The sequence below is a fragment of the Pinus tabuliformis genome, chromosome 6 (genome assembly GCF_031772625.1).
Source record: "Pinus tabuliformis cultivar Carrire ecotype Pingquan chromosome 6, CPIR1, whole genome shotgun sequence".
Taxonomy (NCBI): domain Eukaryota; kingdom Viridiplantae; phylum Streptophyta; class Pinopsida; order Pinales; family Pinaceae; genus Pinus; species Pinus tabuliformis.
The window spans coordinates 1056668973-1056695020 of record NC_142292.1 but is presented as its reverse complement, the minus strand read 5'-3'; the positions used below and the strand labels follow the sequence as shown (position 1 = coordinate 1056695020).

The 26048-nt window shown below is 39.8% G+C and overlaps 1 protein-coding gene across 1 annotated transcript; it reads left to right on the top strand.

The window, feature by feature from the left end:
* The first annotated feature begins 3223 nt into the window (after positions 1–3223).
* On the top strand, positions 3224–3718 carry LOC149262596 (uncharacterized). Its single transcript, XM_089380831.1, has one exon. The coding sequence runs from the start codon at positions 3224–3226 to the stop codon at positions 3716–3718; it is 495 nt and encodes a 164-aa protein (XP_089236957.1).
* The last annotated feature ends 22330 nt before the right edge of the window (positions 3719–26048 follow it).

Genomic DNA, 26048 nt, shown 5'->3' with positions numbered 1-26048 from the left:
TCCAACCGAGGGATTCCACTACACGGAACCTATGCGCAACGATGAGAAGGAAGAAGCATTAGATTGCATCTACCAAATTTCTGCTCAAAGGCTAATAAAGGGTAAGGTAATGGAGGAACAGAGAATTTCACAAGGTTACACGGAACCATACACTGATGATTCGGAGGAAGAAGACGAGCAATGGCAGAACATAATGAACGGGGCAACTACGTTAAACTGCAATATGCTGACGAAATCCATGTACTACGTTAAAGCTCAGAATCGTGAGCTGTCGGTGTATGATGGGCTCACAATAGTAAATGAATTCCTCGAAAAGTTTGAGAGTGTAGTACCAGAGTACTAGCGATTTGATGTGCTCAAATGGGCATTACGCGCCACACCGGCGTGATGGTGGTGTACCTATGAAGGAACCTTCACAGATTGGTGAAGCTGTAAGCGCATGATGCAGATGTGATTTGGGAAGCCAACACTCCAACTAACGAAGAAATATGATGGACGAGAGAATCCACACATACACATGAGAAAATGGACCAAAGCCTATGGAGAGGAGCCACAAACAGAAGGGTTGCACCTATTTTATCATACCTTGGATATCATCCCAAGGAATTGGTATACTGAAACAGAGCTCTGACATGGCACAGGGGAGTGGGATATCTTGCGCGAAAGGTTTCTGTCAACATTTATTTTTGAGGATCAATGGATGGATACAGTAGACGACACATTAAAGATAGTAAAGACCGAAATTTTCAAGATGCTGCTAGAACCGGAAGAAGTCATGCAACTAGACTGGTCATGATAGCTGAGCCGAGCCTTCGAATGTTACAATGTAAAAACAAAAGGTGACAAGGATGATCCATGTGACATCAATAAACCAGAATCTGAAGGAATTCAAGAAGTGTGCAGCCCTGAAATAAAATATCCAGACGTCTTAGCACCATTAAGAACGAAGCAAGTGAATATCAGAACAAAGGAAGAACCGAAGTATGCTACGCTTTGGGATTACTAGGATGACGTTACAGTGGAAAAGGTCATCGAGCTGCTTCGGGAGTATCGAGACCTCTTCCTTACCAAGATTACGGAGCTGAAAGGGATTCAAGGCAAACTAGGAATGATGAAGATAAATTTGAAGCTTGACATGAAGCTAGTAAAGCAATGACCTTTCTGATTGAATCCAAAATACAAAGCAAAAGTACAAGAAGAATTGGACAAGATGATGGCAGCCGGGATGATTGAACCAATCGAGGAGTCCAATTGGGTAAGTCTGATGGTGGTACAGGAGAAGAAATAGAATGACGAGATTCGCATCTATGTGGATCTATAGAAACTCAATGATGCTTATGTTAACAATCCATTTCCCACACCTTTTATCGATGAAGTCCTAGAAAATGTGGGTGGGCAGGAAGCGTATTCCTTTACGAATGGGTTCTCTAGATACCATCAGATCAAGATCATGCTGGAAGATTGAAGAAAGACAACTTTTGGTATGGAATGGGGTTGTTTTTAGTATACGGTGATGCCATTTGGGCTGAAGAAGGCGTCAGCAATATTTTCCCGCATTGTGGTAGTTGTATTCAAGGAATTTACACATAAATTCTTGGAATTCTATCTTGACGATTGGACCATCTTTGGCCTGGTTAAGAAACATACTGAGAGCTTACGATTAATGCTGGATACCTGCCGTCGACACTAGATTGTGCTCAATATAAAGAAGTGTACGTTCCTTGTTCCTTTTGGGAACTTGCTGGGCCATGTAGTTTGTAGGCAAGGCCCGATGGTGGATCTGGCAAAGATCATTGTCATAATAGGTCTGCAAGCAATGCGTAGTGTCAAACAATGATGCGCTACATTGGGACACACGGGATACTATCGGAAGTTCATAAAAGGTTACGCCCAGATCACGGCTCCAATGGAACAGTTGTTAAAAAAGGATTCCACGTATTGCTGGAACGAGGAATGTAACATAAGCCTGGAACTGATGAAGGAAAAAATGGCATCTGCCCCTATCTTGAACTTTCCAAAATGGGACGTGGAGTTCCATGTGCATGTCGACGCATCGTGTATCACGTTAAGAGTAGTACTTACTCAGGAAGGAGCGGAGGGAGTTGATCACCCGATTGCATTTACAAGTCGAAGGTTATCGAAAGCTGAGAAGAATTACTCTACTACTGAGCGAGAGGGATTGGCGATGGTGTATGCACTCCAAAAGTATCGTCACTATTTTCTTGGAGGACATTTTAAGATTTATACTGACCACTCTGCGCTAAAATACCTAGTGAATAAGCCTATGTTGGGGGGGCGCATATGTCGATGGTTGTTGTTGTTTCAGGAATATGATTTTGAGGTTGTTATAAAGCCAGGACGTCTGAATGTGGATCCAAACCACTTACCCCGGATTGAGATGGGCGAGGAACCCACGAATCTAGAAAGACTCCCAGATGCCTAGTTGTATGTAGCGCGCATTGCAGATGGCCACTTTGAAGATATAATCTATTTTTTGACTACCAGCACTGCGCCATAGGGGTATTCTGTGCAACAAAAGAAGAAATTGGTGACATGAGCAGCAAATTTCATTGTGATTGCCAGATATCTCTACAAGATGGGCCATGATGAGATATTACGCAGATATGTACCAGATTTTGAGTGAGAACAGATCCTTGCCGAAGCACATGGAGGGGTTGTTGGCGGACATTATGCGGGCCGTGCCACAACCCAGAAGGTTCTTCGCATCAGATTATGGTGGCCTACCCTACATCAAGATTGAAAAGCATACTGTCGGGCCTATAATGTATGCCAACAAATGGGAAAGCCATCGTGAAGGGATGAAATGCCACTTCAACCACAGGTAATGCTACAGCCATTTGAGAAATGAGTGATCAACTTCGTCGGGCTTATTGAACCGCGAGGGAAAACAGGCGTGCACTATATTATCACTACGACTGAATACTTGACCCAATGGGGAGAAGCACAGCTAGTTAAGGATTGCAAAGCCACAACAACGACAAAGTTCTTGTTCAAGAATGTGTTGATCAGGTTTGGGTGTCTTAGGATTCTCATGAGTGATCGAGGAACGCATTTTTGAAAGAAACCATCAGCGTGCTCACTAAGGAATTCCAGATATATCACCAACAGATCACGCCATACCATCCACAAGAAAATGGGACCATTGAGGCATTCAAATTTTTTTTGGAAACTACGCTGACTAAGATCTGCAATGTGCGGCGAAATGATTGGGACTTACACATCCCTACCATACCGAACCACGCGTAAAAAGTTGACATGCCAGACACCATTTCGACTAGTCTATGGTAATGAGGTCATGATGCCTATGGAATATATCATGCCCAGTCTACAGATTGCAGTAGCTATAGGAATGGTAGATCATGGGGCCTTGGAGGAAAGGCTCGCACAGCTTGATGAACTAGATGGAGAACAATTTCTGGTGGGATTTCATCAGCGGGTAAAAAAAATGTGCGAGAAAACATGGCATGATCACCATATCAAGGTGCATACATTCAAGAAGGATGATCTCATATTGTTATATGACAGTAAGCTCGAGAAATTCCCAGGTAAACTCCGCATGCATTGGTTGGGACCTTATGTCGTTAAAGAAGCAACTAGTGGGGGTGCAGTTCAGCTGGCTAAGCTCAACGGAGACCCCTTCCTGGGAAGAGTGAATAGCAGTCACTTGAAGCTCTATATAGGCAAGCCGACCACCTGACTAACCATTCCAAGGAGAGTCTCACCGCTCCTACTAGTTGAAAGAGAGCGAGGGACAATAAAGCAGTTTGGGGGACAAATGTGTGGGTATCAGGGTGCACGTACATTTGGCCAACAATCAGGGGCGTGGTTCCATGGACAAAGCCACGTGGGTGCACTACTCCAAGGAATGATGACCATTAATACCACTGTTCATGACAAGAGGGCTGCATTATGGCAAAAGGGAGCGGGCGGCGGGCAATTAAGAGCAACAGTACGAGCTAGATATGAAATGATCGGCCACAGATTTCACACGGGAAGGTTACATGAGATGGAACGAGTGGCAATCTAGGCATTTGAACTTCGCATGGCTTATAAATCACCAGGGGGAATCTGCTAGGCAACCTACACTTTGGAAATACAGATGGAGCTGTTCATCATCTCTACACTAGGCATGTGCCTGAAGGTAGTAATCTGGTCAAGGGAGGAGCAGGACTCTCTAAGGAGTTTGGTATTGACAGTTGTAGATATCCTGCATGCTACAGCATCACTAGTAGGGGATGTACCAGAAAAAAGGGGATGCAAAGTAGAATTGGTTTGTATGTCGTCACCCCGCCTAGTGGCAGGATGGCACACTACAACAGAACAACAGAAGGATGGACAGATGGTAACCATGGGTGGATATGCAATCAATAAGTCACCTCTGATGGTTCTTGACGAGTGGGATCTTGAAGACAACAACCAGGGTCTTGCAAAATTTCAACACAAGTTGCAGTGGATGATGCGAAGAGAAGATATGATGGTCGGAAATGGCTATAGTGGTACCAAGAGGTCCCGTATGTAGCTCCCCCACTCGTGCTAAAATCCTCAAAGGGAGTGTTCTGTCTTAACCGAGTAGAGCAGAATGAGCATCATCGGTTGTGAGATGTGGTAGAAACACTAAAGCAGGAGACGGATGAAGCATTGTAGGAGACAAAGCAGGAGTAGCCGGATGACGAGCAATGGAAGGCAAACCGTGAAGCCAAGGTAGAACGTCTAGCCATTCCAGTAAGTGACTCGGGATGAGTCACAATGATTGTGTTGGGGGATTGTTGGGTAGCGCAAGCCCCGCAGAACGAGTATGGGGTGTGAAGCCTGGAATTTTTGGTAATATTAGGATAAAAGACTCCGCAGAAAGCGTAGAGCGTGAACTATAGGAGGTTGAGTGAAAGGGTAGTCCGCCTAAAAATAATGTAAAGAAATAGTAATAGAGTTGGCCCGCGGAGGGATCGCAAGCCAAGGGAAACTATAAATAGAGCATGGCTCTATGAGGGAAAAGTAGTTATTTTGAAAGATGGAATGTAATGGGTCCTTAAAGGAAATAGCCTGAAAGCGTCTGTATGTCTGAGTCAAGGGAGTAGGATAGAAGCTAAAGGCTCTGCAGTTGTGTGCGTAGAGGCCTGGAAAGTCCGCAGCTGTGTGCACAGACCCCTGCAACTGAGTCTGCAAGGTGGATCTAGATGTATTGTTGAGGATTGGTAATAAAGATAAGTTTCTTCTGAATTCTGTGTTAATTGCGACTTTACTCTTTTATGATAAATGAACTGTTATGATTTTTGCATTTTCTATGATTGAATACATGTGAACTGGGTTAATCTTGATGCGAGAAGTAACCAAAAGTAATAAATGTTTGCTTAAAGAGTGATTTACCTAGATCAAACTAGTAATACGTAATTCGATCTGTAATAAAAACACTAAGGGTATTCCGATATATGCAGATCTAGAGCAGCGCGAGGCTGTAGAATAGCACACGAGCCCCAAACCACATCCAAGACATCTCCAAGGTGTGGAAACCTGGTTCCAGCACCCTCCCCTGCTACCTCAAGTGAGACCTCAGTCCGCGCTTCGCGGGCTGTTGCCGAAAGGGCTGGTAGCTGTGGGATTTGTTTGGCTAAATAATTCTTCCGAACTTGGGTCAAGCCCAAATAAGCCAACAAGGAGAATGAGGCATAGATAGTGATTTTCACACAAAATATTCTTCTACAGATGTAATCCAATTTTATTTCTATGATTCACGTTCCACCCATGGCATGAGAACATTTTAGTATCATGTTATGGTTTCATGATTTCACCTTATCTCTTCCCCATATGAAACAAATTATGTATTTCTTTCTAAGAGCGAAAAACTATTTATTTAATCTCATCTAACACACACACACACACACATATATACGTTTATGTTTTTGGTGTGCTATGTACCTATCTATTTTGGACACTTTGTTGGGAATAATATTGAGAGGTGGGTTGAATCAGTATTTACAGATCAATCACTTTTTCATTTCCATAACCAGATTTATATACGCTACTTCAGTGAAGGGAACTCGGGTGTGCATGCAACTGTTCTTAAGGCAACCAGCGTATATCTAGTGAACATATGATTCAATTAATTCATCGTATGTTGATCTTTAATCAGTGCATCAGTACTTTATTAAACATTAAACAATAACCATGTGCAGTAATAACAGAATAAATGATCACAGATAAGCAACACACATGAACACCAAGATTTAAGGTGGGAACCCAATGTGGGTGAAAACCACCTGCTGCTATCATCTCTATCTTCTTTTAATAATCATAAAATTTGTTTACAATCTTGTACTAGTGTAGAATCATACCAGTACATAGGCACCCACTTGCAGAAGGCTACAACCTTCTCTCATCCTCCAGCTTCTTCTGGAAGGGAGCTACAACCCCTAGTTCTTGTACATGTCGATATATTTACTAGTATGTAGGCTCCGATGTACAGAAGACTACAACCTTCCCTCGTTCTCTAGTTGCTACTAGAAGGGAGCTCCAACCCCCTGATCAAATCACCAACCACTCGTGGCAGGAAGCTTTGACTTCCTCACTGAAGGCTCCAACCCTCAGTATCCTCCAGGGACCAGGTTTCATAAATTTTCACACTGGATACTCCTAGTACACAATACTACAATATGAAGGCCACGTTTCATCAAATTTTCATATTGGACCCATTAGTAACATTGAAGCTCTAAATCAATCACCACTGCAATACAACCATCAAATACATATGCATCAAACAATCATTGAAACCCAATCAATCTATGATATAACTGAAACAATTAATCACTGAAACCTCTGAATATCTGACACAATTGAATCAACGATTCATTCAAACTTAATCAAATTAAACCAATCAGCTGAAACCCAAAACACTGCATCAAAAACTAGAACTAGCTGTAACCTCAAAAGGCATGTGTCGGAATGTATACGCTCCTTTAATGAAGAAAACTTGTGTGTATACGCTACTTCCATCGACCCAACATGCGTATACCTCTAAATATTTTGAATCATAAAATATTTGAATAACAAGTACCAACTAGTAGTGTACTAAACATCTACTGTCAAATTACAGAACTTTACACAGGCATGCAACAAAAAACACTTATTCTCACTTATACAATCAATCAAATATCAACCTCCTTATGCATTCAGATTACATTCAGATCTAAGAAGACTTCATTGACAAAAAAGAGTAAAATAGCAGCAGGAATAAATCAACAATACTGCTCTGATAGATCAGTCATCTCTGAACATCAAGCCTTTCTTTTGTATACATTACTTGAAAGAACAGAAAGTGTGTATATACGCTCTATTGTCGAGACGAACCTGTGTACAAATCTACAGTTATTGACTCAGAACTTTGCTGCAATTCCACACTTCTTACAAACCTAGATCATGATAGATAACGAATAAAACAGACGCAAGTGTTGATGCCTCGAAATTCGTTGCAACAACATCGGGGAAACCACCCGGTCCGGAACTTAGTGCAGCTCCTTTTCCGTTTGGAATAGTGGCTCCGACTGGGGATAACGGGACCAGTTTCCCAAAGATTATAAGTGAACGGGATGGATGGATGATTAAAGATATGAAATGATAATAAACAAAATAACTAAACTATAAAAGAAATACAAAAAACTATAAGCTAATCCCGGGACTTATCAATTAAGACAGTACAGCGTTTAATAAACTATGCTTAATGACAGGCATATAGATGACACTAACAACAAGCATAGATGTTTAATCATTTGAGATTGCTCTGCGTAAGTAGTTACGCAGAGCTATAATAGCGAATTACTGTACTCAGTCATTTATATCATTGATACATACATGGGTGAAAAATAACAAATCTCAAAACATTCAATAGTGATATGAAATGAAGACTTATTGTTGTATTGCATACATGTATTCAATAATAGCAAAGTAATAACACAGCAATTCATATAACTGAAAAGAGAACAGATACAGATAATAGTACCATGCAAGCTGTTTGATCAATCCAATGTATTAATCGCTATGTAGCAGTCCTTCCTTCCAACCAGAAAGCATTCCAAGCAAACGACAATAGTGCACAATTTACTTAAACAGCATTCCAAGTAAAATTAAGGACCAGTGGTCGAGTTTCAAAAAGAATATAGACTGAAGCACAATAGTGCAAACTTCAGCCTTTTAGTCTTTTACAAAATTTTACGACCCTTTCCAAAACAATGAAAGGGTCTATAAATACTATTCTAATCTAACTACTAAATATCTAAAAACTGAAAACTAAGAAATCGACATCAACAAATATCATTTTGCAATTTGGGTGAATCGGCAGTCGGCGGCGATGCTTCAGTCAGCTGTCTCTTTGCCTTTACTCTTTCGCTGACATATAGCCAGCATTGGCTCTACTTCAGGTGGAGTATTGAGGCGAGAAGTCAGCTGTGCATCATATGTGGCATCTTGGAAATCGGCAATCAGGTATTGGAGAGCGTCGGTTAGACAGTTGAGAGCCGACCTTTGAGAATGCGGTTTAATCAAGAAAAGCCAGTATGCATCGGAGGTCAAGGTATTTACTCCAGCAATTAACCGCCCTTGTTCTTCCAGCTTAAGATAATTCTTATGCTCCAGCATATTTGCGGTTGTTATGTTTCCAGGTGTGCATTGTGAAATCATGTTAGCCAGATACAATGTATCATTGACTATATTGATCATGTTCATGGAAATTGTTTTGCATCTGGATGCTGCCCTCTCTGCCTTCATTACCTGTGTTTTCCATTCCATGAAAAGTATGTTCTTGTATGTTTCACTGATTCGGGCTAAATTAGCAGCTCGCCCTTCTGGAGTATCTTGCCATTCAATATATTCTATTATTTCATCTTCGGCCTGATCCAAGTTAGTCCTGGCTTTCTCGATTTGCTTACATACTGCTGTAGATATATCACAAAGTGACTCAGCCTCAACTAGCTGTTGGCACAAAAGTCTAATCTGAGATATTAAAGCGCCATTTATCAGAGTTGCCTCTGTTCTGAAATCTTCAATACTCTTGGCGCCTTTAATACCTTCAAGTTGTGCTGAGAGCTGAACTATTTGATCTTCTTTAGATTTCATTAACAGCTCATTTGATGCTTCCAACTGTGATAATGCCTCTGCTAATTCACGTGCTTTAATGTCACTTTGGTCTATCCTTAGTTTTTCAATTTGCTGGGTTAACAAATGATTCTCTTATTGTTGAGCCAGCAATTGTTCTTCCGCCTGTGTCGTTTTATTCTTTGCCTCTATCACTTCTGCTTGCAATGCATATACCTCATGCTCTTTAGTCTTCAAAAGAAGACTCACTTCGGATGCTTTGTCAATGGTTGCTGCTGAATAAGCTCCCGCAAATTGCGACAGCTTTGTTAAATCTTCAGAGGGACTTAATTCTCCCTTCCAGACGACATTGCCCGTGACTGTTTGCTCATTTGAGACAGAAAGTTGATCAAGCCTTCGCCTCTTCCTTGAGCGTCTTACAACGGCTTTATGCTTAGGGCTGTAGAAAATGTCTAGAGGAGGAATTTCCTCTACCTGAAGATCAACTTGATCAGATGGATTCTGAGTAACTTCTTCAACGTTCTGTACTGTGGGTGGGCCGCTGGTTCCTTCAAGAACCGGAGAAACAGTAATATCGGGAGTCTTTAAGGCATCTGAGTCTTTGGAGGCTTCTTTACCACTTATAATGGAATCAAATTGGTTCCATTCCTCAATCAATTCAGTATCGACAGAGATTTGCTTACTCTGTTCTTTTTCTTTTTCAATTCTCTGCTGTTCTTCGAATGCCTTCCGCTGCCTATCTTCCAGTTCTTTCCTTATTTTTTCTTCTTCCTCTCGTTTCCTCTGTTCTTCTATCTCTCTTTGTCTCTGCTCTTCTACCTCCCTTTGCCTTCTCTGCTCTTGTTCAATTTGTGCTTTTTGCTGCCTTTCTGCCTGCAGTTTTCTTTGACTTTCCTCCTGTTCTCTAATTGTAACGGGAGGTGAATTTATTTCTGGCTGATCAGGCTCGCTTGAGGATGAAGTTGGGGTTGTAGATAATAACTTTAGAGGCAAAGTTTGCAACCTTTGCTTTCTAAGTTTATTAAATTCAGTTAATTCCATATCTTCATATCTCATTGCAGCAAGTTGTTTGACTTGGCTTATTGAATCAGCACCCATGAACAGGTCGTCAAACTGGTCTTCTTGGTGAACCACCTTTGTCAGCTTAGCCTGTTCCAAGGCAATGAAAGCAGCCTTGTTCGGGTCATAGAGTCTGTTGGGAATAGAAACTAGAGATAGCATTTGGAGTTTTGCTGCTTCCTTTTCTGCATGTTTATAATTTAGCAGCGTATAAACTCCAATTCTTAAAGGAAACGATGGCCATCCTCTCTTCTTCTCCTCTTTGAGAGTTTGGGTAACACCTTCAAACATTATCTGATAAGAGATTTCTCGGGCCAACAGTTTGTCTGGGATGTATACGGGAAGAACATGTGGCCTGGCCTTGCTTCCAAAAACTCTGATATAAGAAAAACATTCTTCGCTGAACCAATGGGCTACGGCTGGCAGGTCAAAAGAGGCTTCATAGGAAATCCTAGGGATAGGTCTGTCAAAAATAGAATAGTGAACGGGAACCATAAAACCATTGCAAATTTGGTATAAATGATCTTTGTGAGAAGGTTTCCACAATTTACGATGATACAAATGAATAGGTGTTGGGTCATGGGTTGTCCATCTCCAACCAAGGACAGGAAACTCAGAATTAAAACAAAGGGCATCCATAATGTATGCAGAGTAATAAAAAGGTGGGATTTTTCTCTCACTGACTCTGGTTTTGGCCCTAAACTCACGAATAGCTAAGACCAACTTATCAGACAGGATAGTGGCCCAATCCATAATTATACTATTAACGGCCGCTTCCATTAAGGGAACCATATCAACATGGATATTTGCAGAATCATGAAATCCCCACAATCTACACATCATAATTCCAGCATAGCAGTAAGGTGAAGCCAGAGAGGCATTGGAGTACTTACCCGACATATCCTGTTTGTGTTTTGCTGGATTTTGCCTCCACTCTCGTAGAGGTTCGGCTGGTGATTCATTTTCTCTGGCAAATTTTTCCACGAATGCTCTGTTATAGACTTGCTCGGGATTGGGCAAATGATACATTTGTCTTAAGTCTTCAGGCTTGAAGGAGCCGAAAATCCTTCTATCCTTAGAAACGAAGGTTCTATTAGTGAGAGGAACTTCTTCAATTGCCCAACGTACCACATCAGTATAAGGCAGGACTTGTTCCCTGGCTGCTATTCTGTGCAGAAAAGAGTCAGCCAAATCTTTAAGAGTTGCCTCAGACTTTCTTAATTCATCCACACTTGCCTCCGTTACTGTCACTTCTGGTTGTTCTCCTTCTAGCAAATTGTATGTCCCTTGCCATGTAGTACCAGTAAGACCAGTGCATGTAGTATCTGAGATTAAGCCCTTCCTTGAAGGTGTAGCAGCTTGGCCTGAGGCGGGTGTCGCAGTAGAACCTGCCATCTTCTTGGACTTTTTTCCCATCATATTCAGACTTCTCTCGTTAGTCGAATTCTACACAAGTGCAAGAGAAATCGTAACAAAGAAATAACAATGACAATCCATAACGGGATAAATATATGATTTGAAGCGTGGCGAGATTATTCCTAAAAGAGGCTGCGGATCTAATGATTTGAGCAGGCACCGTAGATGTAATAATGGTGATTTTACGGCCTACAGCTTCATAAATGACCATTACTTAAGTTATTAAACCGAATGACTCCTTAAAGCGTGTAATAGATCTTTCAAAGGTCTAATCGTAATTGCTCGTTAATTCGAAGGGGCAAAGCTTTTAAATACGCATGCATTACCTTATCCCTTTACTTAACGGCTTTTTGAAATCTGTGATTTTGTCAAATCGATTTTAAATATAACTTTAATGCTTTGAAATAATCACCTTTTGGAACTGAGGTCATCATTATGCGTCATCATATCGCATCGGAAGTGTGTGTGTGGCGCCATCACTTGGGAAAGTTTTTTAGCGAACGCCGATTGCGATATCGCATTCGGCGCGCGAACATAACCCCCAAATGTGTATCAATTGCTTTTAGCGAATGCCGATAGCCGATATCGCATCGGGCCGGAGTGTTAAAACATTTTTCACATGACATAGTGGCATGCCGATAGCCGATCGCCGATATCGCGTCGCATCGGGGAAAAGGTATGTGCCCTTTTGTGTGTGCATTTGCTATTGCCGATGGCCGATAGCGATATCGCATCGGGAAAAACTAAGATGGCAACCGAACTTGCGATTACTTCTTTGGACTTAACCAAAAATTGCTTATCACTTGCTCAATAAGGGTTTTTTGCATAAATTCATTTGATTATCATACCTTATTTGAACAAGTTTATTAATGCCGATTAAAAATTTTAAAAGGGACCCATTTCATATGTAAATTGTTTGTGATAAAATTGTTATGAAATGGGGGGTTGTTGTAGGGCACAACAATTGGCGATTCGCTGGCAGAACCAGTTATCTCTGAACTAACAATTATATTTACATTTTCTCAAATAGAATCTTTATAAAAGAAAGGAAATTTCTAATATAACTAGATATCTATTGATTCTAAATAAAACAGGTTTCTTCATTAAACTTCCTCTTTTTATAAATGCACTTCGAGTATTAAAATAAGTCCTTATTGGTTTGTAAAAGTAAAAAAAGAAAACTTTTCCATATCAGCTTTTAAAATAAACTCCTCTGTCACAGGTAGAGCCTCTGCTGCCAGCAAACGTTCATAGTCTCGGCAGGGTTACCTTTTAACCATGTTCTTGTCCATTGTTCCATTCACCTTAGAGTGTGACTAAACAGAATGAATTCAAAAGATATTCTCGTATTTTTTGAATTTCAATTTCTTTTTCCGTTTAAGATAAAAGCCATTGTCCTGGTTTGGTGGCCAGATAGGTGACAATGCCATTCACGGGTAGTAATTAAACTGAACAAGCTGGCTCGTGATGAGACCCCTTGTCTTGAGATTTCAAGCCATTACCCTGTTTGGTATGCAGTTTTGGTAATGTCAGTTAAATTATTTTCCTATGAACATGGTAAGCAGGCTTGTGATAAGACCTCTTATCTTTAATCTTTTATTTTTAGAATTACACTCTGAGTAATCAAAAACTGTTGGTGAATGGGATGAACAATTATCTTATTAAGAATAAATGGATGACAGGTTTAAGAGTTGAAGATGCTGAAGATGAATTAGCTCCTATTTTCGTATAGATAACCTTTGGGGACTAATTTCAACCACTCAAGATGATTCATAGATCTTTGTTCAGAGTGAAATTTACAAAGGTAAGTCTGTAATGCTTAGAATAAAAAGACATCTAATTTCCTAGAAATGATCTCCCTTGGTTCAGGATGCTATTTTTTAAAAGTAAATATTAATATTACTATGGCGAGACAGCTTTTATTTACAGCGAAAGGTCAATGGGAATGTCCCACATTCTTATTCCTACAAATCCTACAAACTATGAAAAACTAATAAGCTAGAAAGAGAAGGGGTTACCTCCTCAGTTAAAGAATTTCTTCAGAATTAGACCATTGACAGGGAGAGAATCTCTCACCCCTGATAGATTTTGAAGTATGAATGTGGAATGGCCTACTTTTTCACAGATTTGAAATGGTCCTAGCCACAGTTTTTGGAATTTGGAATGTTTACCTTTGTCTTCGTGGGCTTTGTCCCATTTCAGGACTAGATCTCCGACTTCAAATTGTCTAGGGCTGGATGAGGCTAGATCGAAAGCTGCTTTAATGACTTGCTGATGTCTTGCATGTGTAACCTTGGCTTTATCCCTTTCTTCTTCAAGTTTGAGTATTTGATCATGTCTAAACTGTATAGAAGAAGAAGGAGTTTCGTCTATAAATTGCACTAGGGCTAAAGATGGGAGAAGAAGATTGGTTGGTACGACTGCTTCTTTTCCATAAACAAGATTAAAAGGAGAGGTCCCTATGGAAGCTTTCTGTGTAATTCTATCGGCCCATAATGCAAATACCAAGGATTTATGCCAGTTCTTATGATTTTCTTCAATTGTTCGCTTAATGATTTTGATTAGATTTTTATTAGTTGATTCTGCTAGACCGTTGCCCTGGGGGTAATAGTTGGCAGAATATTTTAATTTAAATCCTCTTTTGATAGCGAAATCAATCATTGCATTGCCTGAGAAGTAAGAAGCATTATCAAAGACAAGAGCGTTTGGAACACCAAACCTGGTTACGATGAACTGATCTATAAATTCGATGATTGCTTCCGAGTTTGTTGTCTTTAATGGAACTGCTTCTACCCACTTTGTAAAGTAATCAGTTGCTGTAAGGATATACTTGTGTTGCTTGGAAGATGAAGGATTTATTTCTCCAATGATGTCCAATCCCCATTGTTCAAAAGGTTGTTCAATGTTGATTGGTTGTAAAGGGAAAGCTGGCTTTCGTTGTCTTCCACTGGCAGTTTGGCACTTAATGCATTTCCTTACATATTCATGAGCATCCTTAAACAAAGTAGGCCAGTAATATCCGGCATGAATTACTTTATGAGCTGTTGTATCAGCTCCAAAATGTCCTCCTGCCGGTCCATCGTGTAGCTCCTGCAAAACCTTTTGAGCTTCAGGTTTCTCAAGGCATCTTAGTAATACAGAATCATAGTTTCTCCTGAAGAGCACATCGTTAATAAGAGAAAAACTCTTAGCTTTCAACCTAATGGCTCTCTTATTCTTGTAGGACAAATTGGTAGGTGCATAACCATTCTTTAAATAAAAGATTAGATCTGAATATTGAGATTCGGAATCCGGTATACTTAGCTGATTGACTTCTTGGTTTTGCTCTGTATCACCTGATTCAGGAATGTTTGATGCTCCTGCTAAGATCCTGCAAAAACCTTGACCTTTAACAAATTTTGCTGGCTTTATTTCTAGATCATATTCTTGGAGGGCTGCGACCCAGTTTGCCCTCTTTTCTCCCAATTCCTTTTGAATTAATAGTTGCCTAACTGCGGAGAAAGGAACTATTACTTTAGTATGGGTTTTAAGAAGAAAGGGTCGATAATGTTTGACTGCTTTAAAGACAGCAAAAGCTTGTTTCTCAATTTCTGAATAATTCAATTCGGCGCCTTGGAAGTTAGAACTGAAGAACGAAATGGGCGCTTCCAAATTATCATCATTCAACTGAGTTAGTACTGCTGCGTAAGAAAAGTCGGATGCAATAGTATATAATGTAAAATGATTAGAAAGATTTGGAGTATTCAGGGCTGGGACATTGATTATGGATTGTTTAATATCATGAAAAGCTTGCTTTTCTTCTAGTCCCCATCTGAAGGTTGAATTATTTTTAATCATCTTTTGCAGTGGTAGTACAATCTGTGAAAAATCTGGAACAAATCTCTTAACGAAATTAATTTGTCCTAAAAACGACTGCATCGATTTTTTATTGTGTGGAAAAGGAATTTCAGAAATTTCTGTAATTCGCTCAGGATCTACATAAATGCCATCCTTAGATACAATAAACCCTAAGAGCTTGCCTTGGTTGAGAGCGAAAAAAGACTTTTTCGGGTTAAGAGAGATACCATATGTTTTGCATCGTTGAAAAATCTGATTTAAATCATGCAAGTGATTATATCTCTTTTTAGAATATACAGTAATGTCATCGAGGTAGACAACTACTGTTCGGTTAATTAACCCTCTAAAGGCTGTATCCATAGCTCTTTGAAATGTCGCCCCTGCATTTATGAGTCCGAAAGGCATCTTTTGGTATGCGTAAGTTCCCCATTTTGTTCTGAATGTAGTTTTTAATTGGTCATCAGGGTGGACCAGTACTTGATTGTATCCTGAGAAACCATCCAGAAAAGACATCAATTCAGATCCTGCTACCGATTGAAGGATTTGCTCCATGGTAGGCAGAGGGAAGTTATCTTTTAAGCTTGCTTTATTTAAATTTCTGAAATCAATACAGATTCTGATGTCGCCGTTTTTCTTCCTGACGGGTACCATATTGGAGACCCAGTTTGAGTGTCGGACAGGAAAGATAATCTTAGCTTTTAAAAGCTTATTAAGTTCCGACTTTATCTGGCTCTCCAAATTTGGATGGATTTTTCTTAACTTCTGCTGGACTGGTTTTTGATCGGGAAGCATTGGAATAGTGTGTTGTATGATAGATGTATCATATGTTTTAAGGTCATCATACTTCCAAGCAAAAACTTGTTTGTTTTTTCTTAAAAGTTTGATAAATGCTTCCTTTTCTATTGTAGAAAGTCCTAATCCTAAATTTACATTCTGAGGAGTTTGAGCTGTTCCTAAATTAATCAATTCAAACCTAAGAGTAGAGCTCTGGAGTTTAGCATTAATTACAGGTTTAAACCTATCTTTAATGTCATAAAGGTCTTCAAGCTTTACCACAGGTTTAGGAATAACGTTATCTTGAGATGTTTGCTTCATTTGAGAATCATGCTCATCCTCTTCAATGACTTGATTGTCATAAGACTTTTCAGAGGTCAAAAATTGCAGAATATCCTCGTCATGGTTGAAAACCCTCCAGCTAGTGATGTTATCAGGAACTGAAGGTCTAAAAATTAACTCTACAGAAAATCTATCAAGACTATAGTCTTCGGAAGGTAGAAGCTTGGAAGCTACGTTGGCTAGTAAATCAGCTGCTGAATTTTGCGATCTTGGGATTGATAAAATATTGAATGCTGAGAAATGTGAAGTGAGATCTTGCACTAGCGTTTGATAATGCTTAAGGTGGCTTGAGAGGCAATGGATTGTATTCCTTACCTGTTTAACAATGATCTCACTATCGCCGAATACTTTTAAATATTGGACTTTAAGGTCAATTGCCTTATATAATCCCTGAAGTAGTGCTTCGTATTCGGCTGTATTGTTGGTGCATTCAAATTCTAATCTACAAGAAAGCATTGTCTTTTCGCCTTTTGGACTAACCAAGATGCAACCTGCTCCTGAGCCCTCGCTGGACTTAGAGCCATCAAAATACAAAGACCAAAATAAAGGAGAATCAGAAATATTTACATCCTTTTGATCTACATTAAAGCATTTGGATAAATTTGATTGTGAAAAATTTTCTACTTGAGATGTACAATGATTAACTTGAAAAGGGGAAGATTGGGCAATAAAATTGCCAAAGAATGATTGTGAAGAATAATTTCCCAAAATGTTATTGTTGAAAGCCACCGGCTGATTTTCTTGTTCGAAATCGGTTACTGTATGAGTCATATGCTTCTCACGGTCGATCCTTATTTGATTTGGCTTACCCTTGTAGGGGAGCCACATATGTGACCAATCGGTGGAAATGTATCCATGTAGTTTCTCAGACCAGTCTCTGCTCAAAATTAAACCGTAAAATTCAGGTATGTCGGCTATCAAAATGTCTAATCTCTGTACTATTCTGGGATCAGCAGACAACCTGATAGTCACGGAATTAATTTCTCCTATGACCTGAACTTTGGTTCTGTCTAACTGTACAATGTGGATGGCTGACTTCTGGGGTTCTATGTTCAGCTTAGAACAAACTGAAGCTGGCATAATATTGGATGAAGCCCCTGAATCAATTAAACAGTTATGCAGATTTCGATTATAGATTTCATAGGTGAGAAAAAAGGTGGGGTATGAGAATTGGATCTATCTCCAATCAGAACCGAATCGGTAGCCTCGACCATATCTGGAGGGGGTTGTCCTGAATCATTAGCAGCTTTTGAACTGGGAAGAGGGGAAGAGGGAATAGCGTTAAATTCCCTTAGGAGCAGTTTTTGCTGATGTTTTAATTTACCTAGTTCAAACATAGTTATGTTTGCCTTGGTCTTTTTCATGTCATCGACAATATTATACTCCATATGGTCAGATACCACTAGTGTTTTGGATGTTGAAGGAGAATTAGAAATTGGAGGTTGGTTTTGAGGGGCTGCTACCGGAGATTTCTTTGGAAGAACTTTTTCTTTTGGTGTGGCAGCACCTGCACTCCTCTTTTTTGTTTGAGTAGGTTCAGAAGCGCTTCTACTTCTTGTAGTAATCGGAAAGGCTTCTTCTTCATTCTCAGTATCAGAATTTGGGAGTATAAAATCCCACATTCCATGGCACTCAACTACTTCTTCTTCATCATCGGTCTGTTCAGTTGTTTCACCTTCCTCTTCTTCTTGGTCTGAGTCTGCGTTGGATATAACATTGGGTGGCTTTGACTCTGTTTTCTTGAAAGTTCTAAATGGTCTTTTATTTGAGGTTTCGGCCACCTGTTTCTTGATATCAACCATTTCATTAGACAATGTTTTAAGGACCTTTTGTAAACCCTCCATATCATAGGGGTCCTTTGGGGTTTTCTTCTTGGAATCTTCTTTAAACGAAACTTTTTTAGCTTTTCGGTCTTCAAGAGCAGCTTTCTTCTCAAGAGCATTAATGCGCTTTTCAACAGTAAGTGCTTCTTTCATGTTTTCAGCTAAGGTAGGTTTGCCAGCCCTGTCTACAAAAATAGCTATGTTGGCAGGTAAGGCAGTAATATACCATTCGCTTCTGATTTGTTCACTTGGTTTAGAGTCGGTAGGGATTTTATTCAGGAGTTTATTAAATCTAGCATTAAACTCTTTTATTAGTTCCCTATGCTCTATTCTTAAGTTGGAGAGATCATTTATTAAAGTAGCTAAGGACCTATCATCTCCATACTTGGTAAGAAACTCCTCTTGGCATGTGTTCCAACTGGTAATTAAACCAGAAGGTAAGGAAAAATACCAGGATCCTGCCGATCCTTGTAAAGTGTAGGGAAAAAGTCTGACAACAACATCTTGCTCTGTCACTCCTTTCAAGTTGACTGCTAACATAAAATTGTTAATATGTTCTTCAGCTTGGGTTCCGTTATCTGGATTAAATTTTGGCAACCATTTTTCGGGAGCGTCTGGTAGATCATGTAATGGTCCAGGCATGTTGACTGCACCTGGCCTAGTCCATGGATCTGCCATTGTGCTAGCAACAGTGGTTGGTACTACTTTCGGGGTTCCAGATGTTTGAGGAAGTATCAAAAATGAAGAGTGAACAGGTTGGGATATTGAGGCTCCTATTCCCTGATGAACAACAATATGTAATGGAGGAGTGGATGGTCGACTTTGCAGATGAGGAGATGAAATGGAGGATGTGGAAGAAAATTCTCCACTATCAGATCCTTCAGTGTTTTTCTTTGGCCTTTTCCTTTTGGGTAAAGGAAACTCAGTGGGTTCAATACCAAGTTTTTCGCTCTGAAGTCTGGTGAGAGGATGAGTGAGGTTGAACTGCGAAGTCGCACTGCTTTCTGATATCTCAGATTTCTGTGGTGAGATGGAGAAGCTCTGAAGTTTCTGGATTAGAGACTGGACTTCAGGGGATTCAAGACTTAATTGTTCTGAAATATTATGGGTGTGAGCAGTGGTGGTTGATTCTTCTTTTCTTTGATCATGTGCTGGTAAACCAGCATGTGATTGAGAAGGAGAAGATGGTTTGGAGGGGGAATTACTCTTAGAATGGTTTGTGGGGTTGGACCTACTTGCCATTCACAGTTGATGGCCCTCCTTCTAGCGCCAAAAATGTTGATGCCTCGAAATTCGTTGCAACAACATCGGGGAAACCACCCGGTCCGGAACTTAGTGCAGCTCCTTTTCCGTTTGGAATAGTGGCTCCGACTGGGGATAACGGGACCAGTTTCCCAAAGATTATAAGTGAACGGGATGGATGGATGATTTAAGATATGAAATGATAATAAACAAAATAACTAAACTATAAAAGAAATACAAAAAACTATAAGCTAATCCCGGGACTTATCAATTCAGACAGTACAGCGTTTAATAAACTATGCTTAATGACAGGCATATAGATGACACTAACAACAAGCATAGATGTTTAATCATTTGAGATTGCTCTGCGTAAGTAGTTACGCAGAGCTATAATAGCGAATTACTGTACTCAGTCATTTATATCATTGATACATACATGGGTGAAAAATAACAAATCTCAAAACATTCAATAGTGATATGAAATGAAGACTTATTGTTGTATTGCATACATGTATTCAATAATAGCAAAGTAATAACACAGCAATTCATATAACTGAAAAGAGAACAGATACAGATAATAGTACCATGCAAGCTGTTTGATCAATCCAATGTATTAATCGCTATGTAGCAGTCCTTCCTTCCAACCAGAAAGCATTCCAAGCAAACGACAATAGTGCACAATTTACTTAAACAACATTCCAAGTAAAATTAAGGACCAGTGGTCGAGTTTCAAAAAGAATATAGACTGAAGCACAATAGTGCAAACTTCAGCCTTTTAGTCTTTTACAAAATTTTACGACCCTTTCCAAAACAATGAAAGGGTCTATAAATACTATTCTAATCTAACTACTAAATATCTAAAAACTGAAAACTAAGAAATCGGCATCAACAAATATCATTTTGCAATTTGGGTGAATCGGCAGTCGGCGGCGATGCTTCAGTCAGCTGTCTCTTTGCCTTTACTCTTTCGCTGACATATAGCCAGCATTGGCTCTACTTCAGGTGGAGTATTGAGGTGAGAAGTCAGCTGTGCATCATATGTGGCATCTTGGAAATCGGCAATCAGGTATTGGAGAGCGTCGGTTAGACAGTTGAGAGCCGACCTTTGAGAATGTGGTTTAATCAAGAAAAGCCAGTATGCATCGGAGGTCAAGGTATTTACTCCAGCAATTAACCGCCCTTGTTCTTCCTGCTTAAGATAATTCTTATGCTCCAGCATATTTGTGGTTGTTATGTTTCCAGGTGTGCATTGTGAAATCATGTTAGCCAGATACAATGTATCATTGACTATATTGATCATGTTCATGGAAATTGTTTTGCATCTGGATGCTGCCCTCTCTGCCTTCATTACCTGTGTTTTCCATTCCATGAAAAGTATGTTCTTGTATGTTTCACTGATTCGGGCTAAATTAGCAGCTTGCCCTTCTGGAGTATCTTGCCATTCAATATATTCTATTATTTCATCTTCGGCCTGATCCAAGTTAGTCCTGGCTTTCTCGATTTGCTTACATACTGCTGTAGATATATCACAAAGTGACTCAGCCTCAACTAGCTGTTGGCACAAAAGTCTAATCTGAGATATTAAAGCGCCATTTATCAGAGTTGCCTCTGTTCTGAAATCTTCAATACTCTTGGCGCCTTTAATACCTTCAAGTTGTGCTGAGAGCTGAACTATTTGATCTTCTTTAGATTTCATTAACAGCTCATTTGATGCTTCCAACTGTGATAATGCCTCTGCTAATTCACGTGCTTTAATGTCACTTTGGTCTATCCTTAGTTTTTCAATTTGCTGGGTTAACAAATGATTCTCTTGTTGTTGAGCCAGCAATTGTTCTTCTGCCTGTGTCGTTTTATTCTTTGCCTCTATCACTTCTGCTTGCAATGCATATACCTCATGCTCTTTAGTCTTCAAAAGAAGACTCACTTCGGATGCTTTGTCAATGGTTGCTGCTGAATAAGCTCCCGCAAATTGCGACAGCTTTGTTAAATCTTCAGAGGGACTTAATTCTCCCTTCCAGACGACATTGCCCGTGACTGTTTGCTCATTTGAGACAGAAAGTTGATCAAGCCTTCGCCTCTTCCTTGAGCGTCTTACAACGGCTTTATGCTTAGGGCTGTAGAAAATGTCTAGAGGAGGAATTTCCTCTACCTGAAGATCAACTTGATCAGATGGATTCTGAGTAAATTCTTCAACGTTCTGTACTGTGGGTGGGCCGCTGGTTCCTTCAAGAACCGGAGAAACAGTAATATCGGGAGTCTTTAAGGCATCTGAGTCTTTGGAGGCTTCTTTACCACTTATAATGGAATCAAATTGGTTCCATTCCTCAATCAATTCAGTATCGACAGAGATTTGCTTACTCTGTTCTTTTTCTTTTTCAATTCTCTGTTGTTCTTCGAATGCCTTCCGCTGTTGCTCCTCTAATTCCTTTTTCTGCCTATCTTCCAGTTCTTTCCTTATTTTTTCTTCTTCCTCTCGTTTCCTCTGTTCTTCTATCTCTCTTTGCTTTCTCTGCTCTTCTACCTCCCTTTGCCTTCTCTGCTCTTGTTCAATTTGTGCTTTTTGCTTCCTTTCTGCCTGCAGTTTTCTTTGACTTTCCTCCTGTTCTCTAATTGTAACGGGAGGTGAATTTATTTCTGGCTGATCAGGCTCGCTTGAGGATGAAGTTGGGGTTGTAGATAATAACTTTAGAGGCAAAGTTTGCAACCTTTGCTTTCTAAGTTTATTAAATTCAGTTAATTCCATATCTTCATATCTCATTGCAGCAAGTTGTTTGACTTGGCTTATTGAATCAGCACCCATGAACAGGTCGTCAAACTAGTCTTCTTGGTGAACCACCTTTGTCAGCTTAGCCTGTTCCAAGGCAATGAAAGCAGCCTTGTTCGGGTCATAGAGTCTGTTGGGAATAGAAACTAGAGATAGCATTTGGAGTTTTGCTGCTTCCTTTTCTGCATGTTTATAATTTAGCAGCGTATAAACTCCAATTCTTAAAGGAAACGATGGCCATCCTCTCTTCTTCTCCTCTTTGAGAGTTTGGGTAACACCTTCAAACATTATCTGATAAGAGATTTCTCGGGCCAACAGTTTGTCTGGGATGTATACGGGAAGAACATGTGGCCTGGCCTTGCTTCCAAAAACTCTGATATAAGAAAAACATTCTTCGCTGAACCAATGGGCTACGGCTGGCAGGTCAAAAGAGGCTTCATAGGAAATCCTAGGGATAGGTCTGTCAAAAATAGAATAGTGAACGGGAACCATAAAACCATTGCAAATTTGGTATAAATGATCTTTGTGAGAAGGTTTCCACAATTTACGATGATACAAATGAATAGGTGTTGGGTCATGGGTTGTCCATCTCCAACCAAGGACAGGAAACTCAGAATTAAAACAAAGGGCATCCATAATGTATGCAGAGTAATAAAAAGGTGGGATTTTTCTCTCACTGACTCTGGTTTTGGCCCTAAACTCACGAATAGCTAAGACCAACTTATCAGACAGGATAGTGGCCCAATCCATAATTATACTATTAACGGCCGCTTCCATTAAGGGAACCATATCAACATGGATATTTGCAGAATCATGAAATCCCCACAATCTACACATCATAATTCCAGCATAGCAGTAAGGTGAAGCCAGAGAGGCATTGGAGTACTTACCCGACATATCCTGTTTGTGTTTTGCTGGATTTTGCCTCCACTCTCGTAGAGGTTCGGCTGGTGATTCATTTTCTCTGGCAAATTTTTCCACGAATGCTCTGTTATAGACTTGCTCGGGATTGGGCAAATGATACATTTGTCTTAAGTCTTCAGGCTTGAAGGAGCCGAAAATCCTTCTATCCTTAGAAACGAAGGTTCTATTAGTGAGAGGAACTTCTTCAATTGCCCAACGTACCACATCAGTATAAGGCAGGACTTGTTCCCTGGCTGCTATTCTGTGCAGAAAAGAGTCAGCCAAATCTTTAAGAGTTGCCTCAGACTTTCTTAATTCATCCACACTTGCCTCCGTTACTGTCACTTCTGGTTGTTCTCCTTCTAGCAAATTGTATGTCCCTTGCCATGTAGTACCAGTAAGACCAGTGCATGTAGTATCTGAGATTAAGCCCTTCCTTGAAGGTGTAGCAGCTTGGCCTGAGGCGGGTGTCGCAGTAGAACCTGCCATCTTCTTGGACTTTTTTCCCATCATATTCAGACTTCTCTCGTTAGTCGAATTCTACACAAGTGCAAGAGAAATCGTAACAAAGAAATAACAATGACAATCCATAACGGGATAAATATATGATTTGAAGCGTGGCGAGATTATTCCTAAAAGAGGCTGCGGATCTAATGATTTGAGCAGGCACCGTAGATGTAATAATGGTGATTTTACGGCCTACAGCTTCATAAATGACCATTACTTAAGTTATTAAACCGAATGACTCCTTAAAGCGTGTAATAGATCTTTCAAAGGTCTAATCGTAATTGCTCGTTAATTCGAAGGGGCAAAGCTTTTAAATACGCATGCATTACCTTATCCCTTTACTTAACGGCTTTTTGAAATCTGTGATTTTGTCAAATCGATTTTAAATATAACTTTAATGCTTTGAAATAATCACCTTTTGGAACTGAGGTCATCATTATACGTCATCATATTGCATCGGAAGTGTGTGTGTGGCGCCATCACTTGGGAAAGTTTTTTAGCGAACGCCGATTGCGATATCGCATTCGGCGCGCGAACATAACCCCCAAATGTGTATCAATTGCTTTTAGCGAATGCCGATAGCCGATATCGCATCGGGCCGGAGTGTTAAAACATTTTTCACATGACATAGTGGCATGCCGATGGCCGATCGCCGATATCGCGTCGCATCGGGGAAAAGGTATGTGCCCTTTTGTGTGTGCATTTGCTATTGCCGATGGCCGATAGCGATATCGCATCGGGAAAAACTAAGATGGCAACCGAACTTGCGATTACTTCTTTGGACTTAACCAAAAATTGCTTATCACTTTCTCAATAAGGGTTTTTTGCATAAATTCATTTGATTATCATACCTTATTTGAACAAGTTTATTAATGCCGATTAAAAATTTTAAAAGGGACCCATTTCATATGTAAATTGTTTGTGATAAAATTGTTATGAAATGGGGGGTTGTTGTAGGGCACAACAGCAAGATATTAGATCTAGCCTCAACCAATATCAGATCATTCAAGACTAATTCATTTCAGGTCTCATGATCCTGATCCAATATTGAACTCAAGGTGCACATTAATATTTCAGATCTAGTCCCAAACATAAACCTGCAACATAAAATATTCTTCAGATAGAAGTATTCCTTAAAATCTTATTCACTTTAACATATGGTCTTATGATCCTCTCTTCTTTATATAGTTTTTGGCCTTCTTCAATACCATGGATCGAATCCACTTAGGACCAATACATTGGATCAAATACCACAGGCTGAATACCTCGGACTAAATACCTAGGGTCAATATCATGGTCCAAAGATACCTTGGAACAAATACCTCAGACCAAAACCATGGTTTTCAACATGTACACGCTTTTCCTTCTGTGGGAGTGCGTGTGTATGTTATACGCTATTTCTATTATGAGTAACTGCGTGTATACGCTACTTGGACTAAGTGAACCTGCGTGTATCTCTTAAACTACTATTTTTGTACAGTGAACCTGTGTATACAACTTAACATACTTGAAAATGTCCTTTTTCTTCAACATCTTGATTCTGATATGTAGTCCTTTATTCCTTCATCCTATTCTTTTGTATCATGAATTTGTTAGCTCTTAATAGACCTTTTATAATGATATTTTCCATTATACATTACTTCTAAACTGATTCCTTTGAACTGCCCTGCATTTTGTCACATCTGTAAACACAACTGCCATGCATTCTGTCACTTCTGATATCTCTCCTGTAGATTCATCTAGTTACATAGATTCATATAGTTACCATATACAAGTGAGTTATTCTACTACAAGTAGGTTTCCATCAAGTACAACACATGTATCATAATGCCAACAATATCCCCCTTTGGACTTGATGGAAACCATGTTGGTGTTGATTAACTGCAAGTTGTAGAACCTGTTAGAGATAACAAGAAACACCAAAATACTCTCCCCATTTGACATCAAGGGCAAAGGGTGGACCAAGATACTCTCCCCCTTTGATATTAAGGGTAAAGAGCTATCCAAAATGAGGACTTTCATATTTGAACAACTGAATATGAACATTGATCATGCTCCCCCTAGGCACATGTTGAATTCTCTAATTAAACTACCCCTTTGTACATACTGAGATGCACTATGTCGTCCATGCTCCCCCTCAGCACATGCAGAGTCTGCAGAAAAATATTTTCCAAAAGAATAACATGACTCTATAACTCAACTATGTGAGTATTACATTCCTATCACCAATGACTTATACATACATCAATCTCCCAACCAAGTGGGGATATACCAAATTT

Coding starts and splice junctions, on each gene's coding strand:
- LOC149262596 (XM_089380831.1), top strand. CDS start 3,224: ATGATTGGGACTTACACATCCCTACCATACCGAACCACGCGTAAAAAG.